Source organism: Zonotrichia albicollis, chromosome 2 (genome assembly GCF_047830755.1).
Source record: "Zonotrichia albicollis isolate bZonAlb1 chromosome 2, bZonAlb1.hap1, whole genome shotgun sequence".
Taxonomy (NCBI): domain Eukaryota; kingdom Metazoa; phylum Chordata; class Aves; order Passeriformes; family Passerellidae; genus Zonotrichia; species Zonotrichia albicollis.
Window position 1 is genome coordinate 99,293,509 of NC_133820.1, and position 27,934 is coordinate 99,321,442.

Sequence of the window (27,934 nt, forward strand, 5' to 3'; positions counted from 1 at the left end):
AGTGGTGCCTGCCCTGCAGCCAGGGTGGGAACAGGAGGGCTCTCCCTGGCTCCTCTCCCCCCAGGCAGAGCAGGCACAGGCTGACCCCAGCACCCCATGATCTGCACCTAAAAGCTGAGCTGCTCAGGAGCTGGCACGGGGTGCCCAGCAAGAACAATGCCTTTGTTCTGGCCATGCTGGAGGCGTGTTTGATCCAATTGTATCGGGGAGGAGAGGCTGACCACCCCTGAGACAGACCACCAGAACAGTCTGCATGGTCTACAGCTTTCTCAGCTCTCATAGCCAAAGAAGCAAAAGCAATGAGGCAGGCAAGCAGCCTGCCAGTAACGAGGTGCAAAAAAAAACCCCCAAAGCAACTGAAGAGTATCTAATCAGTGAACAGATGAAAGGTTGGCCACATCTGCTCTGCAGCAATGTCCCCAAAAGTGACAGGTAGCACTGACAAATTGGATCCAGTCCCTCTAATAAGAAGTAAAGTGATCCTATTTGGAATTTTAGGATGAGTGAAAGAACACTTACACAGGGTTCTACAGAACCTGACAGCTCAAACTCTGATTTTTACTTCATGTAGCCCCCATTTTGTGAGCACATAAGAACACACATTTAAAATACTTGAATAATTCCATTTAAATCACTGCAGCTCCTCCTGTACATCAAGTTAAACATTTGCACAGGGTCCATTTAGGTCACAGCCTTGTGCTGTTCATGCAGAAAAAAAAAAATCTGGTACCAGGTTGATTTGTATATCCTGCCATCACTTGGCACTGAGCATTTGTATCCCTTGACGTTAACTGGCATCTGTCAAGTGCTCTCCTATAAAAAAGTTATTCGGTTGCACACATTTGTAATATGCAACTGCATATATTTCTCGGGTAAAGAAAAGGCAGTTATTTTGAATTCTGCCATAAAATACAGCGTAAGTGTAAACTATGAACTGCAGAACACAAAAAAATGTAATGACTTTTTCAAATACTGGCCAAGTAAGCAGTATTTTATGAGACAAGAAACAAATGTTCAAGTCAAAACTGCAAATGGAAGTGACCATGCCTGCACTGGACTTGAAGGAGCACAAGATCCACCCCCAATACTCTGACAGGTTAATGTCTCAGCCTTTTAAACATGCTGTCTGTGTCTCTCCTTCTGGACTTTTTACAAGCTCGTTAGGACTCAATATGGCTTTTGAGGTTTATTTTTTTAAGAAAACACCAGGTAGCGTGCAAAAAAAATTATTAAATATTGAATTAACCTAAATCCTCCTTTTAGCTATCTCAGGTCTTGTTTATAGTGTGCACACACCACTTTGCATTTACCATGAGGCTCCTCAATTAGTTCATAGCCAAGTTAACCTTCTATCTCCCAGCAACTATAACTCATGCTCATTTTATACAACGCAGCATTCTGCTGGCTATTATCCATCATTTACAAGTGTTATTTGTCTATAAAAATGACACTAAAAAGTTGAAAAATGATTCTGCTCTGCCTGCTTCTGGATATGTTTTAACAAATGATACCAATGCAAAAGGCTCTAAGTCATGTAAGAAGCAATTAGTCAAGGAAGCCATAAATATTTTTTAAAAAGGATATAAATGATTGCTTGCCAGATAGTAAAAGCTCTAAAGGTTGCTACATAATAAAAGACTGAACCTACACATACATATCTGAGTAACTTTACCCTTGTGTGCAATCCCATTAGGATGAAGAAGGTTACTCAAGCAAGCAACATTATCCAGGTGACTGTTTGTCCTAAAATAGTTAAAATAGTGTTCTTCATTATTTATCGTTAATGAAGTTAATCAAATTCAGTGGTACTTACTCATGCATGCATTGAATAGAAACCTGAACATAACATGCATATTTATGGAACAGAGATTGAAAGATCATTATCTGTAGGGAAGAAAATCCAGCAAAGAAAAGGATGCGTAAAATATGTCCATTATCTTATTAGAACATAAGCTGTTTTGCTTTAAACATAAATATTTATTTTAATTAATTCAATTAACCTAAATAATAGCTTCCACACATGGCAGCTATAGCTAATATATGAATTTCATGATTTCTGATGGCCATATCCACAGCTACCATCAGCCAACCGGTGTAATTCAATGGAAGTCAATGTAGCTCTACCAATTTACACCACTGTGTGTCTGGCCTGTAACTCCCCACTAAGCCAACTGAAATACAATATACTGCACATCACCAGAAACACAAAAGGGAAAAACGAAAAAAACCCATTCTATTTATTTTGCAGTTCACAAATAAGGTGAGTATTTCCCACTTTCATCGCAAAATTCTGAAACTGCAACTAAGGGGTTTTTTTGTTTTTAAATTTAGATACCTGTAAACAGGTTTAGAGGCCAGACAGATGGGTTTGGCAATCCCGGAGAGAGAAAGGATGAAAAAACTTTAAAAGTGCAATTATTAAATATTCATGCCACTGGTATTCTGTATCTTCAGTGAAGTTCTTGCTGTTATCTATGGAATGAAACCATAAGCACATGAATCTACCAGCTATCAGTTTTGAAACAGTTCATTTTAATGTGGAGGGGAAAAAATCCTAGGTTACTAAATATGCATTAAAATATTTGGAGAAAATAGGGAAAGAAGACATTTCTGCATGTTCCTTGGCCTTTAAAAAATGACACATCAATTTTCTTTAAAAAACATTCTTATTGTTCAAATGCCTGAAGAAAAAACAGCACATTACCTTCCATCATATTTTTAACTTCTAAGGTGATTTTATTAACTCCTTTTTATTGCACAGTTTAAATATTCTAATTGGCACACAGCACACTTTCTGTCACTAGATATTCATTAGTCTTTAATGGGTTTGAAATGGTCTACAGTATCACAGAGCTACTGCAGTCCCATTTACAAGGATGCAAGGTAAGTGGGGCATAAAAACACAATGGTTAATGCCACTGCAAGCAGAAAAACACCCCAGTTCCTCCAATGTGCATCCTCAGGAGGGTTTTGGCAGTCTCCACAAGTGCTGATGGTCAAAACAAGGTGAGGGAGAGGAGAGGAGAGGAGAGGAGAGGAGAGGAGAGGAGAGGAGAGGAGAGGAGAGGAGAGGAGAGGAGAGGAGAGGAGAGGAGAGGAGAGGAGAGGAGAGGAGAGGAGAGGAGAGGAGAGGAGAGGAGAGGAGAGGAGAGGAGAGGAGAGGAGAGGAGAGGAGAGGAGAGGAGAGGAGAGGAGAGGAGAGGAGAGGAGAGGAGAGGAGAGGAGAGGAGAGGAGAGGAGAGGAGAGGAGAGGAGAGGAGAAACACAGTTTGCTGCTGCCCAGTGTGTGTGCTGGGGATTCCTTCCACTCCATGAGCAGCATGCCCACCGTAGCTGCTGCCCACATGGGATGCTCACCCAACACATACGGGCACTGAGAGCCTATAGATACATCTATTCAAGATACATCTATTCAAGCAAAAATGAGAACTGGGCAGCTTTGTTACTGTGAATGAGAAAGCCCTTCCCACTGTCTCACTGTAGCTGTGTAAATGAAAAGAAAAAGGAAATCTGAATTCCATATGATAATTTTAAATTTAATTAATTACCATGCAAGAGGTTTTAAACATCCCATGTTTTAGGATGCTTAGGAAATATCAATACAAGCCTACAGAAATCTGGAAATCTGTCTGCCACTAGATAAATAATTCCTCTGCCTCCACTTCTAGGTAAGTGCAAAGGCCACGTGAAGATTCATTCCCTCTTTCCCTCTCCCCTGCCCAGCTTTTCAGGACAATTCAATGTGAAGGAATAATCATGTTCCTCAGCAGCCTTCTTTACTGAGTCAAAATAACTGATGCCATACATTTAATCACAGAATCTTTTTTTTATCCTTTAATTATGAACTGGTGCCTGTTCAAATCAAAGCAGCATTGCTTGCAAACATTTTCAGGCACAAAGGAAGAAGCAAAGCCAGAAGCTTAGCAATTTGGTAAGAAGGAAGGTGAAAATATCATGAACCTAAGGAACATCCTGTATTTCTGAGTTACAAGTGATGAGACAGTTTTTATTTGGGTGGTTTTACACAATAAATTTTAAAGAGTAGTTGCTTAAGTACATCTAAAGGTTAAACCTTCAAGCAGCTAATCTGTATGTAAGAACAAGTAACTGTCAAATACTTAACCTTTTACAGATTAAAACTGTCTGCGTAACAGATGTGAAATCATCATTGTTGTAATTGTCATAAGTAGATATCTGAGCATTTTCTGGAGATAAGATCTCTTTTTTCTGAGTATTAATTTTATGCCTTGGGTCACTTGTGTGTTCATGACTGTGATAAAACCACTGCTTTCCATAAGAAGTCTTATGCCAGGACTTTATAACTGTGCACTCGTTCCCAGCACCACAGTTATTGGTTGTAACGGGCAGTTTTAAATTACTATAAAATGAACTCGCAGGGTGACTGGAAATGTTTTATTGTTCAGTTGCTGGAAGTGGTTGTATGAATGAACTTTCACAATAGTATGGCCAGGGCATAGGAGAAGAAAATGCTTCAATTTCTGATATTCTTCAAATGTTAATATACAATATTGCTCTTTGACAACACTGGATAGAAACACACGCAGTCACTAGAATATGTCTAAAATGCCATTACATTATGTTGATCAGTTATAAGTGTTATGGATATAAGAGAAAAATGTTTCTGGTGTAAGTAAGCATGGAAATGGAATTTTTCCCCTATGTTGCTTATATATAGCTGGGAAAACTAGCTTGACAGCCTTCAGCTACTCTGTGTGAACATATGTTCTTGCAGGGGTCTATGTTCAGGCCCACATCCTGTAACTAGACCAGGCATTTTCATTTTCAGTCAGAGCAAAAGGTAATCACTAGACTGCCCAGCAACCCAGTCACTTACAAGCCCAGGATGTGGCACTCAGCCCTGCAGGGTTTGAGGGCACAGACTCAGCTTGGCTCTCGCTGTGCTGCTCAATAGGCTTTGGGAAAGGTGGCCTGCATCAGACTGAGGTCCAGCTTTCACCCTTCTCTTCTCTTCAGCTTTCTGTAGCTTTTTTATCATTTTAGCTGTAAATACCAGAGATCAGGATGCTTCTGGTTCAAGATGCTGCACAGGGACAGTGGCTGCCCTTCACAGACTCCAGCTGCCTCCCACACCATCTTTCCTGAAAGACCTAAATTACCCCATAAGGAAATTTCCTGCAAGTTCATTTTTTGGGCTCTGTGCCAGATATTCAACCTGCACATTTTTCCCTCCATCTAACAATAAATACGGTTTTGAAACAAGAACAATTTTTTTTTTCCAAACCCATGTTTGTTTCACAAATTGACATGTACTGCATGGTCAACAAGGTTTCCTTGGAAAGCAAAGCAAATCTAGACTGTGGTGTCTCCCTGCCATCTAGTCCCTCTTCCAGAGCTGTTACTTTGAACCTGCTCATTGATTTCAGCCAAATCTGACAGAAGTTTCCAAGAAGTCCTACTGAAATCAGCAGCAGTTTAGTTACTAACAGTGCTAATAACTTGGTCCTTATCCATAGCAGCTGATGGTAGCTGGCTGTCCATCAGCCCACGAACCCTGCTGAGTCCAAGCACAGCTCTGAAACTGCCCCAGACCTGGTCCCTCCCTGCATCACCAGAGGGGAGCACAAGGGAAGATGCCATCACTGGCAAAGAGTTCATGCAGTGGGGCTCCTGCATTACAGGACACAAAACTATGGTGTCATTTTGGTAATTCCACTGCTCAGGAAAGCTTTTTCTTTCCCTATCTATAATAATAATAAGAAGAAGAAGAAGAAGAAGAATAACCACTGATTCTATCAACTGTCAGTCAATACCCTTTAGGTATTCAAAGCCCAATCACTAAAAACAAAAATAAGGTTCTAGAGAGCAATACAAATGCCAACAAAAGCAGACAGCCTCTTGCAAAGCACAGTGCAAATGACCCCCTGCACCCCAATTTGTCTGAAAGAGAGAAGCAAAACTTGGTGAGTCACCACCATGCCTATGAGAGGTCATTTCCAGGACAGAGTGAGGCAATAGGCACTGCCCTGCACTCTGCATCAATGCAGCTCCCCTGCAAGTTTATTTGTGAGCTGAACTCGAGCAGGGAATGCCAGCTGTGCCATACTGTAAAGTGGATTTGTCATGTGGATTTATCTACACTTTGTCCATTAAGTCACCCTTGGGAACGAGCACTAGTCAGAACTCTCTGATAGATGCTAAGGGTTTTATACAGATGAGAGGGGAAAAAAAGGAATGCAGTGATTTCAAGAGACTGAAGGAAAAAAGAGAGGTATTATTAGCACATCGATAGACATCTGAAATATAAATTATTTGAAAGCACATCACTTTATATATCCTGTTAATTACATGGTTAATATTATGGAATCTGACAACTCCCCGCAGACACCAGGACTATTGATGAGTTCCATTTTATGTTAGAAATTTCTCTCTTCTTTCCAGAATTACCTCTTTAACCTCTTTCAGTCTAATAAATTCACATTAAAATGTGACCAGGAGTAACAACCTTGGGAGAGGACTAACCTCTCCCTCTATCATGTCATTTTAGCCTCAGTCTCAAATTGGTACAGCACTCCCATAGCTATTAGCTCAGCTCTTCTCCTGCCTCCTGAGTAGATGAAGCAGTATGTCTAATTAATTTACAATCCTTAAGTACAAAGGTAGCTATCAGCAAAACTATATTAAAATCAAACTACCAATAAGGTAATTGTAAAATCCTAATTTTCTGGGATGTTTTCCACTAAATACCATCTTAGCTTTGAGGCTGAATGTTTTTGGAAGTTTAGCCTTACAGCTACATGAAAGTCAAATACTTCATACATTATAGTATATCTCACTCCCTACAAAAAAAAAAAAAAAAAAAAAAGGAAACAAAAAAAGACAGATGCTCTTTAATACAATGAAATGAAATTTAAAGCCAAGTCAATAAGATAGTAACCTCTTATCCTCAAATGAGGGCTATGCTATACATCATGGGTTAGAAGTTAAAAATGAAGAGAATGGTTCTTGCCACTCATAATTCAAAGGTTGTTGTCAAAAGCTTTCTGTTCATAGAAATGCTATTGGTTTTATTCAGCTGGCAGAAGTCGTGCAGTATTCTAAGCAGCTCAGACAGATAGCTTTTTTAGCTATTCAGTTCAGAGCCAAATTTTCCTGAACAGCATAAGGACTTGATTTTGCTAATGTATACATGTTGCACTGTACCCAGTTCCAGAAATAACCCACATCCCTGAGTGCAGGCTGGGGTCTAGGGAGGATACATGCTAACAGCCAGATTCCCTGTTTTTCTTTGCACTCAGAGAGGCCAGACACAACCAGCAAAAAAGATTGCTCCAACTAATAAGCCCTCTGACACAAAGCCCTGCTGCTGCCCAGCTCCCTACCTGCTTCTCACTCATGAGAAAATACCAAATACTGGGGGTGGGAGGCAAGGCCCCCACTGCAGCACAGCAGCAATGGGAAAGCTCCCATCATCCTCATGGAACTCATTTTTGCTGGAACCAAAGAGCTGAGGGACATGAGAAGCGCCAAACCTTCTGCAGGCAGCCATCCTCTCTTCCCCCTCTCGAGCCTGCAGGGAACAGAGGTGAGGTGCAGAATCTGAAGTCCCCTTAAGTCCCCTGTTTTCTCTGGTTGTCAGATGAGGGATGCCTGCCAGCATCCTGAAGAGCATGGGGAGCCTTTTCTCTTTCTCATTCCCCTGGGCAAACCCCTTTCTGCTGCCATGGCATTCCTGCATGGTCAGGGACAGCAGGAGAGGAGCTGAGTTCATTTGCTCTGAGAAGCTGTCAGCATCTCCCTTAAGGAGGGCAGGCTGCCAGCCTCTCTGAGCCAGCCTTCCCTCAAGCAACCCTCATTTCCCACTGTCACGTTCCTGTACACTGCATCATCCCTTCTCCTATGGCCATTCCTGACCAGCACAACCCTGTCCTAGACTTGGTCCTTTGTGGTCAATGCAGCTCAGGTAAAAGACAAGGACAGGAAGCAGAATGCTGGACCAGGTTCTTCTCCAAGACAGCCCAGAAGTGTTGCAAAGGCACAGCTGAAGCCTTAGGTGTGAAATCTGGTACGGCTTCCTCGGTGTTGTTTGGTGTCAGTGGCCCTAAGGAGTGAGCAACTGCAGCAGGAACAGACAGAAATGATCCTGCTGACAGGAACAGAACAGGATGCTGATTTGTCCCATTTTCTTTCTGGAGGGAAATTATCTGCTACTGCTAATGCTGAAATCTGTGCATCATGTTTGTGCTGCACCAGGTTGAGCATGAGAGAAGTTGCCAATTACAGGTAGAGGCTATCTTCAAAATTTGGATAGAAGCTGCTCATTTTGACTGTTCTACCTTATAGTAGTACTTCTTAGTCTTAAACTCCCAGAATTTGCTACAGGCATTACATTAGCTATATTTTAAATCTATACAAGCAAATTCAGTTAAATAACTGCTTGTATGTGTGCAATTTTCCACATATCAATGTCAGCATCCTGCAGACTGTAGAGCAGGCTACTCACTTTAAATCCCCATGCATTTTGCTTGCTCACATATAGGTATGGCCATAGTTACTGATATTATTTTAGGAATCTGACCTGATGTCTACTGGGAATTATTATACATCTCATGAGAAAATGCTGGATAGAGGATAAATCCTGCAGGAGAGCATGGACACACATGCCTCTACCCTTCTGCACTGCACATGCCTTTTCCCCAGGCACATACCTGGCAGGTGCAATCCAGACCTTCATTTGTCACTCAGACACCAGTAATGGGCTCTCCAGAAATAATCTAAATAGATTAGATTAGAATTATCTTCTGTCTTTTTAGACCATCTTGACATTAACAAAAAACTGGATATATTTTCTAGGCAAACATGCTTTCTCTGAAAAACTGAAAGATAGGACAAATGTTCCCATCTCCTCTGAAATAACATTTACCACCTCTTGCTAGAGAGAAGCAGCTGGCTTCACTTAATCTGGTGGGATAACAATAAACCTAATAAATGTAATGACATTAAAATCTAAACCTTCTTCTAAAATACTTGGGTACAGGGATGAGCTGCACAGCTGCATGCAGAGTTTGGCACCCAACTCTCAAAATGGATCTCAGTGTGCTCCACTGGGTGCCGAAGCTCCCCATAGGGAAAATGGGGAGAAGCCAGCATCAAAAAGCCAGCTCTTAACATCCAGAGGCTACATTGGGAAGCAAACCTTATGCTGAACAAAGGAAAATGTCAAGGAGAGCTTTCAGGTTTTGCTGTGATTAGACTTCCCAGTGGAAGCAGAGCTCACAGCTTGAGTGTCACCTATGTGCCCTCGTGGGTATTTAGGTCAGACAAGGGGAACATACCTCCCTTTGAAAAGACAACCAAAGAACACAGCCAAACACTCTGTTTTGCTAACACTCCAGAGTTAAAGCAGCAGCATAAGGAGATGGGAAGCCCAGATCTAAGCATCTCTCCAGCATGAGTTCCACATCCATCAGTCTCAAGGAACACATGCTGCTTACTAGGTCAAAGGCTACTTCTGGATCACCTTCAAAGCCCTTCACCACACTCCCTGGAGCCTGACCTGGGAATGGAGGGATCATGGGGCCAGGAGTAAAGTGGATGAAACATTCAGCTGGAAAAGGGGAGTCCTGGCTTCCCTGGGTGGTATCATCCCAAAGATGCAATAATGTGTGACACACAAGCAGTACAGACAGCCTGTGGCCATAGCACATCTTGGACCTCTCCAGGCCCTCATGCACTGGGCAAATGAGTCTGCTAATCCCCAAACTGCCTCTAGGTATGTGCAGTAGCAAAGCTGGAGCTAAGTCTAAATGTTCTTCTGCTAGAGAACATCATCTTGGGTGCCCAGTTCAGTTGTGTGGGGTTTCTGGGTCATGGGGTTTGCTATGTTAATTCTGATTAAACTGTGCACATAACCACTATGTGGCACCTTCCCTAAAAGTGGTAAAACTCAAGTAAGGATCTGCTTCAGCGGCACATCATCAGCTAAATTAATCTCCTGGCATAAACTTGCACTGCCTGGTTCACTGAACAAAATCAAAATCCAGTCTCCAAACAAGCCAGAGGAATTTCTGGCTGGTGTTGCAATTGCTAGGCACATTAAATGACAGATAAAATCAAAGTGATTTTTAGTGGTTTGGATACATAGGGCACCGGAATGTTAGTCCTGCATTCAGCTTCCAACATAGGTATACCTCCAGCCTGCTAACAAGCATCCTTTGTGGATTACTTCGGTACCTTGACCTTCCAGAGCAGCCTAGTTTTAATTTCCACTGAAGACCTAAGGTCCTTCTGTGCTCCCTTAGCCTGTACTCCTCATAAGCAATGTCTCTTGCCTGAACTGACTGAAATTCTCAGTAATCACACACCTTAGATTACAGACTGCAGGTTTAGATGCATCACTGTATGAAATCCTGTACAACAAGCAATCTCCTGACATTCTATCATACTCAGGAAACAGAGTCTCACAAATAAGCCTGGCTCACCTCCCTCTTTTTAAGCCTGTAAGGTGCTCATGCCCACAGAGTTCATGTGGCTCACATCCTCTGAGAAGCTCTGGGCACACACACACAGCACAGCAGGGCAGAGATCCTCAAGCTAACAGGGACCAGAGGAGGGCTTGCACATACAGCACCATGCAGCCCTATAGCTTTGCTCTAGAAGCAGCATAGACATACTCACATGATGCTGAGACCAAAATAATTACTCTTTTCTCCTGTAGAAAAACAACCATGGACAAAGCTGATCAACTCAGATGTTTTTCTCTATGAACACAACAGAACTTTTACAGATCTGCAGATGTGATGTTCAATGCAACTGGTGCCAACCATCACACAGCATTACCTCAGGTAAATACAAGCCCACTGTTAATAATAATAGTGCAATTTGGTTTTTATCATCACCCAGTATAATTTTGCACTATCTTTCAATTTATATGGTCCATATCAACTGTATAATTGAGTGTTAATTTTTACACCCTTTCCCTGAAGTATCTTTTTGGCTCTTCTGTGTCCTTGCAATGGATTTTTTTATACCAGAGATTTTCTTCAGATTTTCTTCTTCAAGCTCCTGCTGCTACCTCTCTATCTACAGTATTGCTGAATGTGTTATATCCAGGCTCTGCCTCATCCTCTGCTTAACTAGTCCACAGTTATTTTCAAAGATCTTCTTCTAGGTCATGTCATTATTATAGAAAGATCAGTTTGTGTTCACTTGAGTAAAAATATAATTGATGCTATTTTTCTGGTGTTTAAACTGTATATCACAGACTAAGAAAAGCATCAAGTGTACTCTTTTCCTATCCATAAAAAACTGATATTACAGGTACAAACTTGACCTGAACATGTCCCTTATTTGGCTGCATTACTTTTGCCTGATTGCTGAGCAAACCTTTGCAAACCTAAATCTTTTCAATTACATCATATTCATGAATGTGTCACACCTCACTGTGTCATTGTGCCAGAGACTCATTAAAGATCTGCTCAGAGCTTCCTTCCTAATTTATATTTCTTCTATGAGTTGCTTTGATTTGAGAAATCTCTTTTGCAAAAGGAAAGACGTCCATTGTTTGGAGTCTAAAAGGAAATGTAGGTGTTTAATTGGTGGATGTGGTTTTCATTACACTTTTTCTCTCCACCACAAACCCTCTTCATTGCTGTGACAGGTCTGTTGGCAGCCTGCTGTATCAGACTGGGGGTAGCTGACTTGATAAGCATGTCACCCAGACGAAGAAAAACACAAATTCCCTCCAACTTTGCTCAGAATTTCTAATCAGCTTAAAGGCAGTGTTCTAAATTGGCACAGAAAACCACCATGAGAAAGTCCAAAAGAGACACAACATTTAATAGGGTCTAGCAATATTTTACATGCTTTCTGGTTTATTGAAATCAAGTCAGCATCTTTGCCCTGAATATACTCCTTATTTAAACACAAGGGCAGTAATTTACAGCCCAGTAAAGTCCCCTGCTGCATTTCTGTGCAGCCCATATCATGATGGTAAAGAAGGCTCATTTCCTAGAGAACATAAAGAAGAAGATGCCTTTATTTTTACAAAATCAGTCACCTACTCTCATAGCACTAAGGTCCTTTCCCTCATTTCCCAAATGAATGCGGAAGTGGGGATGAAGGAAGTACCAATCTGGTCACTGTTACTATTCTCTGCTGCTATTTCTCAATGGGGCTCATTACATCTACCACTCAGACCAAAATAAAATTAAACCCTAGTGTACACACTTGGGGTTTCCAATAACCAAGTGGTAAGGAAGCATTTTCAATAAATAAGTTGCATGTGGCTACCTTTTTTTACCTTACTAATGTAAAACCTAGTTGTTCCTATGACTAAGGGCAAATCATGCTTATCCAGTCTGATAGCCTTCTGTGGGGGAGTTATGGCAATGGTTGACACAGGAAGATGACAGATTTCATCTATCCAGATTTCTGTAAAATCTTTTATATGGTCCCACATGACAGCCTTATCTTCATATTGGAGAACCATGGACTGCTCAGTGGATAAGGAATTGGCTGGATGGATGCAGACAGAGAGCTGTGGTCCATGTCTCTATGTCCAGGGGGAGGTGGATGATGAGTGGTGTCCCCCAGGGCCTTGCTTTGGGACTTGTGCTATTCAGTGTCTTCATCAAAGACACCATCAGTGGAATTGAGTGCACCCCAGCAGGTTTGCAGATGGAATGAAGCTGAGCAGTGCAGGTGACACAACAGAAGGACAGGATGCCATGCAGAGGGACCTGGAAAAGCTTGAGAAGTGGACGCACCAGAACGTCATGATGTTCAACAAATCCAAGAGCAAGGTGCTGCACCTGGGTTGGGGCAATCCCAGATATGAGTGGAGGGGGCAAAGAAGTCATTGAGAGCAGCCCTGCAGAGGATTTGGGGGTTATGGGGGATGAAAAGCTGAACATGAGACAGGGATGTGTACTCACAACCCAGAAGGCCAATGGCATCCTCAGCTGCATCAAAAGATGAGGGGCCAGCAGGTCAGGGGAGGCAATCCTCCACCTCTATCTGCTGTCATGAGACCCCACTCAGAATACTGCATGCAGCTCTGGAGTCCTCCACACAAGACTCTTAGAGAAGGCCTGAAGGATGGCCACAGAGATGATCAGAAATCTTCTCCTAAGAAGACAAGTTGAGAGAGCTGGGGTTGTTTACCATGGAGAACAAAAGGCTCCAGAGAGACCTCACCAAGGCCTTCCAGTACCTAAAGGGGGCTCATGAAAAGGAGGGAGAGGGACTTTTCAAACGGGCAGATAGTTACAGGACAAGGGACAACCTTTTAAACTGAAAGAAGATGGGTTTGAATTAGATGCTAGGAAGAAATTCTTTAGCCAGAGGATAGTGAAGCACTGGAACAGGTTGCCCAGAGAAGCTGTGGATGCTCCATCCCTGTAGGCATTCAAGGCTGGGTTGGATGAGGCCCTGAGCAACCTGGTCTTGTGAATGGCATCCCTGCCCTGGCAGGGAGGTTGGAACTAGATGATCCTTGAAGTCACTCTGACCCAAACCACTCTATGATTCTATAATTCTATGATTTTCCAGCATGTGAAAGTATTTTGTGCCAAGTCAGTTTGCCTACAGGGCAGGGAGCAACCCATGACCCATCAGTGACTTTAAGTTGACGTCTTCTGAACATCCTCTGATGTGGCAGAACAACAATCATAGTGTGCAACTACAGGCTCCAACCTCTCCCTGCTTGCGATGCTCTGACCTCCATGGCCCTCAGGAAGGTCCTCACACACTGACAGCTCTTAAACTAAAGTTGTCCTACAAAAATAAATATTTTGATGGATACTGAGAGGCCACTCAGGATGCTGATGCCTTGAAGCTGTACGAACATTCACCTGATACACACAAAATCTTAATGTAAAGAAATTGGAGAACAGAACTTGTAAGAAATTGGGGTATTATTTTCAAAAAATGCCTAAGTTGACAGAAAGAATACCTTTACAGGTAAGGGGTAGTTTATATTTTCAGACTTGTATCATGGCTTGAATGAGTACAGGCACACTGAAAAATGATGCTCAAGCTTTAGTAACCCCCATATGTCCCCCTCCCCCTGGAAGTGCCCTGGAAACACTGAAATAAAAAGAGAATGTCAGCAGTTTTTGCCAGAACTCCCAGGCAAGCCGGTCACGGTGGAAACCTGACATCCAGAAGACCTGGAAAACAGCCAGTGTGTGCACAGCATGTCCATCCTGTATGCCGGCATTCAGGTGCATCGGATTTATTATGCATGTGCAGATCACCTGATTTATTGCCAGGGTTTATTACCAGGTGCAGCAAGGCCAGCAGCATGCTCAGAAAATGTTGGATTTACTGCACGTACCCAGGACATCTGTGAGCGCACACAATCACCTATCCCCCTGAGACTTCCTAGGAGGAAATACAGGAACCATTCCCAAACTTGTGCATTCCCTTTGGTTCCATGCTTGTCTGCAGTCAGAGACAGACTTCTGGGATAAAGTAAATGCAGCTACCTCAGCATACTCTGAGTGTGCATTGCTAGAAAATTTGTTTATACTTCCCAATCCTCCAGAGACAACTGTGAGCAGATGAGGGCAAACTCACAGCGTTTCAACAGAGCTGGCCTGCCTCTCCACCACCCAGCAGATACATTAGCACCTAATGAGTTGTGATGACTTCAGCTTTAATAGATGACTTTTCTTCCGCCAACCAAACTACAATATAAGCACGTCTGAAATTTTATTAGTTGTTTTGGCACCTGAATGTAAGTTGAGCAAAGGAAAACACTTGAGCTACGTATTTGTTAAAAAAATCAGAATTCCATTTTCTTTAAGGCTTTCAATAAGAGGTACGTTTCCAAGTAATTCCAGAAAATGGGAATCAGGTATATCTGACTGGCATCCAGGTCAATGTTCCAAGACTCAGTCTGATCCAAAGCAGCAGTACTTAGGAGTACTCCATAGTAGTACTGTAATAGGTATATTTAATTACTTCCCATTGGTGCCACACATGGTCTGATGAGGTGCTGAAGTGCCTTACAGAACACCCGATACTTATCAGCATTTCAGTACCAGAACTTTAACACATTGGGATTATGGGAGCTCTAAACTATAATGTGTTACTGAGACCCATCTACTGAATTCTTTGGGCAAAGGCATTTTTCTGCTGCTATAAATGCTTTAGTTTGCACAACTGGATTTCACAGATGAGAGCCAGCTCCAGCTGAGATGCCACAGCCAAGAGCATTTCCCAGGCAGGGTGCTTTGACTATGAGCCTCTTTTCTTCACAGCTCTTCATCGGTTCCCACTTTCCTCACCATGAAGGCCCTTTGTGGCCTGTTGCCATCATTATGAAAAGTCATTACCAGAAGTTATTAAAATAAGGCTTTCTAGTCTTCTCTTGACCCATTAAGGCTCTCCAAGTTTCCAACTGATCCCCCTCAGGTTATTCCTGTGCTGTCACTCATACTTGGGAGGAGTCCTCATAAACATGGCCAAAATAATTTCATTGTTCCTTTTGAGGTTCTTAAAAAGAAAGTTCTCAGTTTTCTCATCATGCTCACACTCATGGATTTGGCAGCACTGTCAGGCTGGTGGTTTGCTGCAACTGCTGTTTATTCAGATTATTAAAATACTACAGTCTTTTCTTTCTGACCAGTTTTAACTTTTATCCACAATTTATCTGCGTTTTTCACTTTGCCTACAGAGTTTTTATCACTGTGACTGGATTTTTGTCCCAGTGCAATGGTAATGCTGAACAACAACAGCAGCAGGCAGAAGGGTAAAACAGCACAGCAGCCACTCTACTCTGGAGCCAGTGCAGAGCACTGAGTGTTCCAGCCCTTCAGTGAAGTATGGCTATAATGGGAACATAAGGAGTTTCACTATTATTTCTATTGGGGTACATAGTCAGGATATTGACTCTTCTCAGAAACTTTCATTGTAGTTTAATTTCAAGTCATCAGTGTTTCAGATTTAACTGCAACTTTCATTATTCAACTATTTTTCTTCCTCTTTTTAACCCTTATGATAATTTATTCCTTTTCTTTTTTTAGCTATACATTACTGTGCTCTGTGTGTGTCATAGAACTAATTTTTCTAGTTACTTTGACAAACCTGACATCTTGCAGCTGTTACACATCTTGTGTCAATTACATCTCTAGATAAAAAGAATTCTTAAACCCTGAAGGCTGCAGATGGCTTCCTGGAGAGGGGTTAATGGGTTAACTCCAGCTTCGTAATAAAGCCTTTTGGGGGTCCCTTTTCTTGAGCTGTTCTCTTCAGTCTGCTTCTCTTATGGCCTTCTAATTTCGCTATTTCACTTACTATAATTCACATTCCTCCCTGGTCACAAGAGGGGAGCTGAAACAGCAGTGTCCATCCACCCCTGCCCCCGTCCCACCCAAAGGTGTCTGGGGGGCAAGACGAAATATCTGTCACCTGAACCTTATCTCCACATATCATGCAGGCTGCTTATGGCAGGGCACAGCTGAACGACCACAAATCAGTGGAGTGACAACTCAAACCACCGCTAATCCCTAATAAATTCTGGACTGTCCCACAGATTTGGGGATCTCCTGACAACTGGTGATGCTCTCAGCATCTGGCAAACCACTTGTGTCTAATTGGGTACCCTGAGATATTTACAATGTGCTTAATGGTTACTGAAGAGATTGATCACCCTATTCTTGATATCTATCCAAAAAGGGTATATAAAATCCTTTGATCTTGCTAAGGCAGCAAAACATGTTGAACCATCAGTTATGTAAAGGTGGTTGTTATTAATTTGAATACTGCACAGAGAGGAAAGAACAGAAGTACCATATAATGAGATATATTAAGACTACAAAAGAATTAAGTGAAGCCGTTACGATATGAATCATGATTTTATTGTTTAGCAGTCAGCTCTTGATGTAATTCAGATAATAATGAATGGGCTAATTTCTTCCACCTTATTCAGGCAAAACTTCCATTGACTTCAAAGAGAAAGTTGTCCAAGTGAGGACTAGAGATTGCTGCATCTATCCCATTATTTGCAAATGCTTTTCTGAATACGAAGTTTTGCTTTATAATGGGCTATTGCCAATAACACTAACATTTACATAATGTAAACCTCTTACATAAGGGTCTTTCATGTTCAAAAAAGACTTTTTATTCCAATTGCAAACTGCCACATTAAAAGTTCTTCCATTAACCCAAGCATATATTAAAGTATAAAAACATACAGACTTTTTCAGCGCACTTCAACTATTTTTCCTTTTACCATGAATTTTTTATCAGGAGAATGTGTTATTTATTGATTATTAGCAAAGAGCTGATTAATCATTGCAAATATTTCTCTTTATCACAGAAGAAGAAGAAGTGCCAAAAAAGGGGGAAATGTGCTAAGCCTTGTTACTTGTTACATTTTAACAGATGCCAGGAGTATTTGAGGAAACAAATTGATATATAGTCATACATCACTATTCTTCTTACTCTATAGTTCTGTTTGTAAGTTATTACCCTATAAAAGTTTTCAAATTGGGACTTTCAAGTAATTCCTAAAGCAAAACCTGGAAAATGTGCTTAAGCATAATACTCTCTGTTTAGATCAGGGCAGGTTATTTTCAGTTATTTTCCAGATATTTTCAGGTTTTTGACAAAACCAGATTTTTTTTCTCAGATTATAAAGTATGCACTTCCATCTGGAACTTATTTTGACATTGTGAATCTTAATGCCTCAGAAAAGCACACAGAACAATAGATGGGCACTACTTGATTATTTTAAATTGAAATTAATTAATTATGAAACAGCTGCAATCATCTAAATTACTTATTTCCCCTTTCAGTGAAAATGAATTTATAGGCATTTGCAAAGCATACAAAAATAAAAAAGAGTCAAGAAAGTCTGTACGAAAGGAAGTCATGTAAAATTGTCTATGATCTGTATTTCAAGAAAGTAAATAATTAATAACTCCTAGGAAGCATATTAGGGATTGCTCATTCTACTGCACAGACACACTGAGCAGCAAAATGCTTTATATCTCAACAACAAAAACAGTAGAGAACTCCACATTGAGCAGCAAAATGCTTTATATCTCAACAACAAAAACAGTATAGAACTCCATAGAATTTGCCTTACCAGGTAATAATTTTTTCAGCAGAAACCAGCAAATTTTTAACATTAAAACCACACTTGAAAGAAGCTTCTCAGTCATTGAATAAAGACAGATGAGCAATGAGTGTTAAAAAAGCTACCAAGGCATCAAAAGATCTACAGTCAAGGCCATTAAAGAATAGCTAATCTGCTCTAGTTTTAATTCTTTGCTAATGGGTTTCCTTAAATGTGCTTTACATCAGCTGTAATTAGTTCAAGATACTGCTACTTATATACTTCTAAGAACAACAACAACAAAAAAGGTTTGCATTTATACCACTTGCTATGTAATCATGTTCACACAGCCACGCACCCAGGTTGGCAAGGTCTTGTGAAGTGTGAAGCCTTGAAGTCTGCCATAAAGAGATGGTTTTCTTGGATCTAAAAAAGCTGGTTCAGCTCTAGCAGCAAAAGCATTTATCTGTGCTTTCCTTTGTTGGGGTTATCTCAACACCATTTCACCTCAGATGTTGCAGAATCATCTGTACTAAATGGCCAGGGATACGTTAACAGGTACACATTACCACAGATATTGGTATTACATTCATTTCTGCTACCAATGCTGTGGGTTTGGAACAGATTTTCATAGACAGTGGCAGATACCAAAAACCAGACTCAAACCCAACTATAACCCTTGCCCCTTTTATGGGGTTCACTCCTTAGAAAAAGATGAGAAGTCTCGGGGAAGACTTTTTAGCACCTTCCAGGACCTAAAGCAGGCTGACAGGAAAGCTGGGGAGAGTCAGATTACCAGTGATAGGACAAAAAGGAACAGATTCAAACTGAAAGAGGGTGGGTTTAGATTAGGTATTAGGAAGAAATTCTTTACTGTGAAGGTAAAGACACTGCTGAGAGACTGAAACAGGCTGCCCAGAGAAGCTGTGGATGCCCTGTTCTGGAAATATTGAAGGCCAGGTTGAATGGGGCTCTGAACAACCTGGTCTAGTGGAAAGTGTCCCTGTCCAAGGCAGGGGGTTGGCACTAAGTGATCTCTAAGTTCTCTCCCTTGGCTATCACACAAGCCATTCTATGATTCTGTGATGCACTTTGAAAGGCTGAGCTCCACAAGCTGCAAACGCTCTGGTGTAGACAAACATGCAAGGCAATGTGGTGACACAAATTCAGATCAGTCAGGATCATGGTGGTTTTCTTGTGGGGAGCCTTAGTAAATGGACCAGCACACAAACACCTTTTGTATTAAGAAATTCCTGACAGTCTTCAGGCCTAACCACAAATAAAGCACATTGTGACATTAATTTACTCTTTAAACTGGTGACATTTAGTTAATTCAAGATCATCATCCTGGAGAAAATGTTACACTCTCTCTTCCAAACACAAATGAAGAAATGCATGCTTAGCTTTTACTGTTACTTTGTCCTTTAAAAACAGTTGATGACATGACAAGTTCCCTCCCTATGTCAGAAACAAAAAATATAAAAAAGTGTCTTCTGTTGGATGCATATCAATATAATTATCTTCTCCAGAGTCTCTGTCAACTCAGTCTGTTAATTTTTTTCTAGGCTTAGATACAACCATCTACTTGCTGTTCTAAAGCCAAGGAGCACAAAAACATTAAAGTTGAATCATTCTCTCTGAAAATTGACAGACCTGAGAGATGAACCTTTCTGGTCAATCACAAGTGGTCAATGACAGAAGGAATCAATTTTCTCTTGGTGCATCACTAGGATGTAGACACTATTTAGCATCAGCAGAACAAAAGCTAACATCCCCCAGAGGAGGTTTCGGACACCTGCCAACATCAATGCATGAGAACAAGCTCCCCAAAACCTTCACAGTGACCAAAACAAAGAAGGCCAGGACAGAAACAGGGAGATGCGTGGTTGGAGAGACCACTGCTGGGATGGCTTTTGAATTTGAACTCTGCAAATGCATACTTCACCAAATTTTTTTTCTTCTCATCCATCTGTCTGTCATATTTACATTTTTCTTACCACCACAGGTCATCATAACACCTGGCATGCAGACTGCACCATCATGGCAATGCATGAGCCAGGGAAGCCATGAGTTTCTCCCTAACATCAAATCAAAAGTGATTTGTGCACAAAGAAGTGATCACAGCTCAAAGCAATCAAAACATACTCAGTGTAAGCAGACACCACCTTCATCCTCTGTTTGTACACTCCTGCCATGTAGTCAAACCAGGCTGAGCCACAAAGGACTCTTTCTCTGCTCCAAAACATGTGCAAACAACCACACAGAAAGACTGGGTTACATTAAGGAGTTGTGCAGCTTTGTCAGATACAACCCTCTTGTTTTTAGTTTTAAGTGCTTACAGTTGTGGATCATCTTTATTGAGAAACAAAACATAGCAACAAAAAGCTTCTTAGCAAAGATTTCTGGTCCCTTCTGCATAATTTTAAGAGTTTCCTGCCTGCTGAGACCACCACTGCTGCATTGGAACTAATTTATTTTTTAAGAAATACATAAAGGGTCTCTGAGGCTAAGTTTAAATTGCATTCCTACTGTCATATTTCCCAAGATACATTTGTATCCAGGTCCTTCATACATGCATTCAGGTTTAAATCTTCCTAAGAGGATAAAATGCAGTCCTCCTAAGTCACTAACACCACTTCTTGTTTGCTTAAGGTACAAGGAAAGTTGAGCTATCAAGTTGTAAGAGAGGAACACAAGTTATGCATTTTTACCTTTGAAAAAATACAGAAAACTTTTAGCACAGAATATTAATAATTGTCATTATGTTCATTTAACTGTCACTACAGTTCGTTCACTCTTTCTCCTAAGTATAAATTTGTAGTTACCCACAAATTATTCAGAAATTATGTAGAGTATTACCTGAATATTCAACTATAAGCATCCATTATTTCAACGACCAGCAAGTATAACCAGTGTCCTAATAATGATTTTTAAGAGACAGAAGAGTAGCCCTTCTGGTAAGTATGTGAATCCAATGGATTTGGCCAGAGCAGAGACCAGTGGCGTCCCTGGGAGTAGTCAGAATTTAGACCCCAGCAGCAGCACCAAAATGGAAATTCCCACTCCCCAGCAAGGCAGGGTTTATGAAGAGTTAGTTCTGTTCAAAACCAAGGAAGTTTGATTACAGCTTTCCCTTTTCCTACTTCCAGTTTTTCCCTAAAAACTTGTGGTTTTCCCCTGGAATTAGCCTTACAGCTAACCAACCATACAAAAAGAAAGTTTCCATGGGTTTCCTAGAAAATGCCATCCTTTTGAAATCTCATTTTTTGATGGGGCCACTTCACAGTTACAACCTCATCAGTCTGTCAGATGAGACAACATGTCACACAGAACTTAACCTCCCTGATTTCCACCTGTATGTGATGCCAGTTTCTCTTAATTTCTACAGCTTTTACTCTATTACTCCTATTATTAAAAACGTTATAACCTGACTATAACATATCTCTCTTTTTATTCATGCTTTGTCATCTCCTAGTCATAAATATAAAGCAAATGGATTAATTTGTATTATGAAGTTAGAAACCCCTGTAATTAAACAGTTGTTTCCTTTAATGACAGTGTCATGGAGCTCAGTATGAAATTATTGTTAATATATGGATGACAAGATGTTCCCACAGCCAGTATTTTTTTGAATGCTGCTTTTTAATGGCCCATATTTCCTGTCCACTAGTTCTTAGAAATTTGGCATTTTCCTCAAAATATTCAAATATTCACAAAGAATGGGAAATGCTGCATGCATCTCATGCCCTCTTCTGAACCCTTCTCCAATAACATAGAGTAAGGGTTTTGCCTCAACTTCTGATGAATACATCCCCAGAGGAGGACAAATCTACACGTCTGAGTGTCAGAATGAGAGCCTAAAGCGCTGTTCATCTCTTGCATCACACATTTGGACATGGGCACTCAAACAGTCCTCAGGGAGACAGATGAAAGCACATCCATTGTCCTACTAGTCTAACAGAATTTTACTTATTAGACAAAAACAAATCACAAGCTTAAAAAACTAATTATTCTAAAAAAAGAAATACTAAGTACTGTGAATTAGAGATAATAGTCCAGATCCTCATCTGATGTAAACTGGCAAAGCCTCTGGACTCAGAGGAGACTCAAATGAGGAGGTGTGGTATATTACATCCAGCAAATGAGCACAGCAGACATATTCTTAAAATATTATTATTCAGCTGATGTTTATAAAGTATTTTGAAAAGCTTGGTCTTCTTATTATTTATAATGTTTTAGTACATACAATTTGTTCAGTGCTGTAAGAAAAAAAAACTCAAACAATAAAAGCGGTTCCCGACCCAAAGGGTTTCCAGCCTAAAAAACAGGCATCAAGAAGAGAGAACATGCTGTGAAAGCAGGAGAAGGGAACAATCTATAGTTATTACTTGCCTATTGTTTGCTCACAACTTATAATCATCACAGAAAGAGCAAATTTTTAGATGGGATCTCAATGAGGGACAGGTGGTAACTGTGAGTTGACACTGGGAGGAAAGGAGAACAGGAAACACCACACAGAGATAAATAGACAAAGATGATTTCAAGCATTATTGGTTGAAAAGGGGAAAGAGGTAAAAAGAAAAAAATAAGGACCAAAATCCAAGACACAGGCTGGAGTGGAGTTGTAAAGGAGATAAAAGAGGACACTAACTTTTTTTTTTCTTTTTTGAGAGGGAGGTATTATTGCTGAACATTTTCTGCGAAAAGGTCAAGCTGGTCCAGCCTGTTACCATACTGAGAGAGTGACCCCTCTCACCCCAAAGTAGCTGCTTACTGTTATCTGAAAATAAACATTGTGATCTTCTACTTTGACTGAAGAAGTATGTGTAGAATTAGCTTTCTAAAACTGTCTCCAGTAAACACCATGCAACATAAGAAAAAAATCTTGCCTTACACAAATATAAAATATACAGCCTAAAAGCCAGGCAACCTGGAATCAAGAAGTTACAAAAGGTTCATTTATAAGACTGCTGGATGTCTGACCACTTTTTGTTAATAGCAACTTCCAAACAAAACTCTCATTGACTTCAAATGGAGCAGGAACAGACCCAAAGATAGCAAATGAACTAATAATTCAGTACAAGGTCTGTAAAACACACTGGGCCATCTTATACTGTGGCATTTGATATTGATCTTAGCTTGGAAGCTATACAGCTATACATTTTTTACAGGACTATCCAACCCCTACAAAACTGATGTTAACTCAAAAGGCACAGAAGTATCAGGTAACTACCAAATAAGCCAATTACATACTTGGCTTCTTTTACCTAAACAAACACTATTTTGTTGGTGGCTGACAAACATCTTACATTCAAAATTATTTTCTTGTTTGGTAGAGCACAGTTAGTGCTTTAATAGATCTGCTAATTGCTTTTAATGAATGGGGAACAACTCTGCCTACGCCTGTATCTGACAGCAGCATTTGAGGAGAGCCTTCACTGACTGCTCTTCACTATTGCTGTGCCCAAACCTAAGCATGGAATTAAAGACCTGGCTGAATTCTGATCTTGATTTGTTTAATAAAGCAAATAACAAAACAAATGCCTGTAATGCAGAACTAGTCTGGGCACTGTGATTAGGTCCTTTAGTCTGCTCATTTGCTGCTTTCCATCATGTATAGGATGTTTACTGATGTACAGCAGGCATATAAAACACCTCCACGTGAGATTTTCCATCTCTTTTTGTCCTGTGTAAACAAATGCAAACCTGTAACACAACCGGAGAATCCACACCCTCGAGTCTGGACAAGTAAAACTACACATGTAGCACACAAATAAATGCATGGAGGAAGAAAAACAGGAGGCAGGGCTGTGGTTTGACATTGCCAGTGCCCTGTGTTCAGGATAACTCTGTTGGTCAGCAGTAACAACACCTTGAGTTAAGTTGGGCTGATCATCCTGAAACGTTCCAAAAAAAGCTTCCCAAATGGGCACAAGTTTTGTTTACACCACAGATTGGTATGTTTTCTTAAAATTCTTATTTGCGTTTGTGCTCAGCTTTCACTATTTGAATTATAGTAGTTTTCTGGAAAGCAGAAGTGTTATTGGCATCCATACAATCTGGAAAAACTACTGTTTAGTAGAAAATAGCTTACAATATTCTACCATTACAGTTTACTAGCTAAATACTGTCTTATAGCCACTACATGATATATCATTTCATTTTCTGTGTTACAGCAAAGCAAAAGACATAGTATGTATTAATTGGAAAGAAAATTCACTAATAGTATAATAGCTACAATCAATGAAAATTGACTAGCATGCCCCTCCCCTGTTCATTTGGAGACACTTTCTGATTTTCCAAGAACAGCTCAAATAAATAAAGAAAACCAAAAAAAACAAAATAAAACAAAAAACCACTTTAGAACAGCACATTAATATTTAATTGCTGCACTTCAAAGCAAAATGTTCACCAAATATTTCAAAAAGTGGATTTTCAGTCATAAATTAAGTGCACAAATTGCCATTATGGCCACATTCAAAAGAATAAAGGACAACATTTATTCTTGCTGCAAAGACAATTAAGTCTCTTTAAGTGTTGCTCTTTGCCATGAAGTACTTCCTATCTATGTGGTGCACTTTATTTCCCTTTTTGGCAACAACTGCACAACTTTGAAGGCATTCTCCTAAGTCTTCATAGCTGCACATCACCATGTCCAAAAGCTTTGTTTTGGCCAGTTTAGTGCAGAATTCACACCAGTTTCTTGAGAATGCCCCTAACTTGCCCCATGGTTTGCAGGCAGGGCAGCATGCCACAGCCACCCTGCCTGCAAATGGGAGAATGACCCAGGGCCCCAGGGCACTGCTGACCTTCACAACAGACTTTGGGAGCTTCCACTAAGCCAAGGTAAGCTTTATTTATTACTGTTTGCATGAGTTTTCAAAACTGACTATTCCAAGCCACTTGTCAAACAGCTGCTTCGTGATGAACTTTCGGCCCATGATCTGATACTCCAAGCGAAAGCTGGTGGCAAAACCCAGTGCCCCAAAAAGGACTCGGAAACACAACAGCAACCCCCTTGCTCCCCTCACTAGGCACTGCTCTGGGTATTTGTGAGGTTCAACCCTACAAAGGGGTGAAAGTTTAGCAGTGAATGCAGGCCTGCAATGAGTTTTAATGTGCTTTTTGGAGACCTTCTGATGAACTCACCTTCTAAACTGCAACAGTTATAGAGGAAAACAAGTAACAAGAAATATGAAACCACAAGATTGCAAGTAATGCAAACACAGATATTTTTAAGAAGGTAATTTAGCTGGAAAACAGTTGATGCCTTTTTGGACCCATACAGGAGTCTTATGGCAACCACATTCATTTGAAAGTGGCTCCACAACAGCCAAGAAGCGTGCTAAAATGGTTATGAGAAGAAGCAATGGCCAGACACAGCCTAGATCCCTAATGTCCCAGAGTTACTTTGTTAGTCTTTCAAATCATTATTATCTCAAATGGCCAGCTCAGAGAACAGAGCAATGGACAGCATACTTTTGCTGAAAAAGAAAATTTGCCCAAAGTTTGTCTTCATTCAAGGAGAAAGGGAAAATCATTCAAATGTATAAAAGTATTCTTTCTCCCACTCTTGTTTAATACAAAAAACATGTAATTTAATTGTAAAACCATGCACACAGACTGTAAACTTAAAATCAGGCCAGAGATAAATGTTATGGTTTGGATATAAACTGAATATTGGTATTTATAATTGAAACGAGGACATAACCTTAACTTGTGTCACAGGCAGAAACACTATAATTAAAAACTTTTATGGGGTAATAACTAATTTTGTATTATACGTGCTCTTTAAAGTTCCCACAGCAATGTGAAAGTTTTATTGGGCTCGGTGTTATCAATGTATGCATTTATAAGCACCCACATTATGCAGCGCAAGCTGTTCTCATCCTCCTGAGGTCTTTTGTGAGAAGCGGCTCAACTAACGGGACTGGCTGCTCCGGCTCCTTCTGCTACACCTGCCACCGAGCAGAAAAGCCGGCGCTGTCGAACGCGCTCCCTGCTGACAGAAGCCATAGATCACCGAGCACGGCTTAAAACAAAACGCACACCGGTGTCTGACTGCCGGCAAAAGAGACCTCAGCTCGCCGCACTCCAGGGCCGGCAGTGCCGCCGCTGCTCCGCGGAGCGCCCCGCGCAGGAGCGCGGCCCGCCGGGGAAGGCGGCACGGCCCGCCGAGACGGGGCTGCGAGCGGCGGGGCTGTGAGCGGCGGGGCTCCGGGCAGCGGGGCTGTGAACAGCGGGGCTCCCGCCACACGCGGCTCCGCACCCGCGTCCCACCGCGGCATCGCCCCGCAGGTCCCGGGGCGCCTCCCCGCATCCCGGGGGGTCTAAAGGGAGCGGAGCGCTTCCTCCCCCGGGGTCCAAGGGGAGCGCAGCGCTTCCTCCCCACCCCGCGGACCCTAGCAGGACCCGGGGCCGGCGGCGGGGAGCGGCGGCCGCCCGGGGGCAGCGTGACTCCCGCAGCAAACTCCGGGACTTGGCAGAGGCAGCAGCTTGGGGAGGGTGGTGCAGGGGGGAGGGCAGCGCTTCCCACCTCCAGCCGCTAATGACATTTCTAGAAATTGTTTCCCCTCCTCCCCGGCAGCCCCGCATCCGCCGCCGGGGCGGGCAGGGACGGGGGTGCGCAGGGGGAGGTCAAGGGCACGCAGCGGGGGGGGCGCAATAAAGACGGCCCGGGAGGGACTTGCGGAGCGAAGGTGGGGGTGGGGGGTGAAAAGGGCGTGCAGGAAGGATGGGGGATGAGTCCAACTCGAGGTACTAGAGGTGGGTGGGCACAAGGTATTATTAGAGGGGAAGGGGGTGAGCGCGGGGGGGCGGAGGGACGAGTGCAGGTGACCCCTCCAGCCAAACACTCACCTCCCGGATCCACCCTGGCAGTCAGGGGAGGGGGGCACCCGTCCCTCTGCCCCTGCCGAGCCAGCAATGCTGGGAGAGCAAGTGGCAGAGGAGACACCTCTCTGGGCTGCACCCTCTGCCAATGCACCCGCCGCCCCAGTTACTGTACCCTCGGGTCAGTGCACCCCCCTTACTGCACGCCCACTATTGCTGTACCCCAAATCTACTGCACCTCTCCAGGTAAGTGCACACCCCCTCCAAATTACTGCACATGGCCCAGTTATCGCACCCCCTCCAGTTACCGCACATCCCCCGCAGCCCCCGTGTCCCCGCGCCAGGGTGAAGCAGCGGCACCACTCACCACAGAGAGTCCAGGTCCCACTCCTGAAGGAGAGCTAAGTCGAAGCTGTCCATGGTGAGCGATGTCAGCGCCGCCGCGCTGCAGCCGCACGGCGTCCGGGGCGCATCGTAACTGCACCGCGGGCAGGGCGAGGGCGCGGAGCACCCCCGGCGCCGCCGCCGGCCGCTCTCCGCACACGCGCGGGCGGGGACGGACCCCTCGGCCGCCTTCCTCCCGCTTCCCGCTAGGAAAGAAGCGAGCACCCTGCCCCTAAAAGAAAGCACACGGTGCCACCGCTCGTGTGCGAGCGGCGCGGCTCGGCTGGGCTCGGCTCGGCCGCCGCCGCCGCGCTCCGCTCCCGCCCCGCTCCCCCGCGCCTCCTCCTCCCTCTCTCCCTCTCTCTCTCCCTCCCTCTCTCCCTCCCGCCGCCGGGAGCGCGGCCGAGGCGGCGCCCGCCCCGCGCACGCAGCGCCCGGATCCGCGCAGCGCCCGCTCGGCGCGGGGGGGCGGCACAGCCCGGCGGGCACGGGAGCTGGGGGCAGCTTGCACCCCCGTGGGGGTTTGGCCCGCAGAAGTTGGGTCTGGGGTGGGCTTTTTCCCCCCCTCTTCCTCCGCCTCCTCCTCCTCCTGGCCAGGTACCCCGGGGTGGGACACAGCACCCCGGCTCACCCGCACCTCACGCGGGGTAAGCACCACGATGTTCGGCTGAG

The 27,934-nt window shown here is 42.7% G+C and overlaps 1 protein-coding gene across 2 annotated transcripts in view; it reads right to left on the reverse strand.

Moving 5' to 3' along the window:
• AFF3 (ALF transcription elongation factor 3) overlaps positions 1-27,613 on the reverse strand; it is a 325,784-nt gene extending 298,171 nt beyond the window's left edge. For both annotated transcript variants that reach the window (XM_074535783.1, XM_074535782.1), the window contains exon 1: positions 27,246-27,613. In XM_074535783.1, coding sequence (XP_074391884.1) covers positions 27,246-27,298 — 53 coding nt within the window. In that variant the 5' untranslated portion in view covers positions 27,299-27,613. The remainder of the gene's footprint in view (positions 1-27,245) is intronic.
• Between the last annotated feature and the right edge of the window lie 321 nt (positions 27,614-27,934).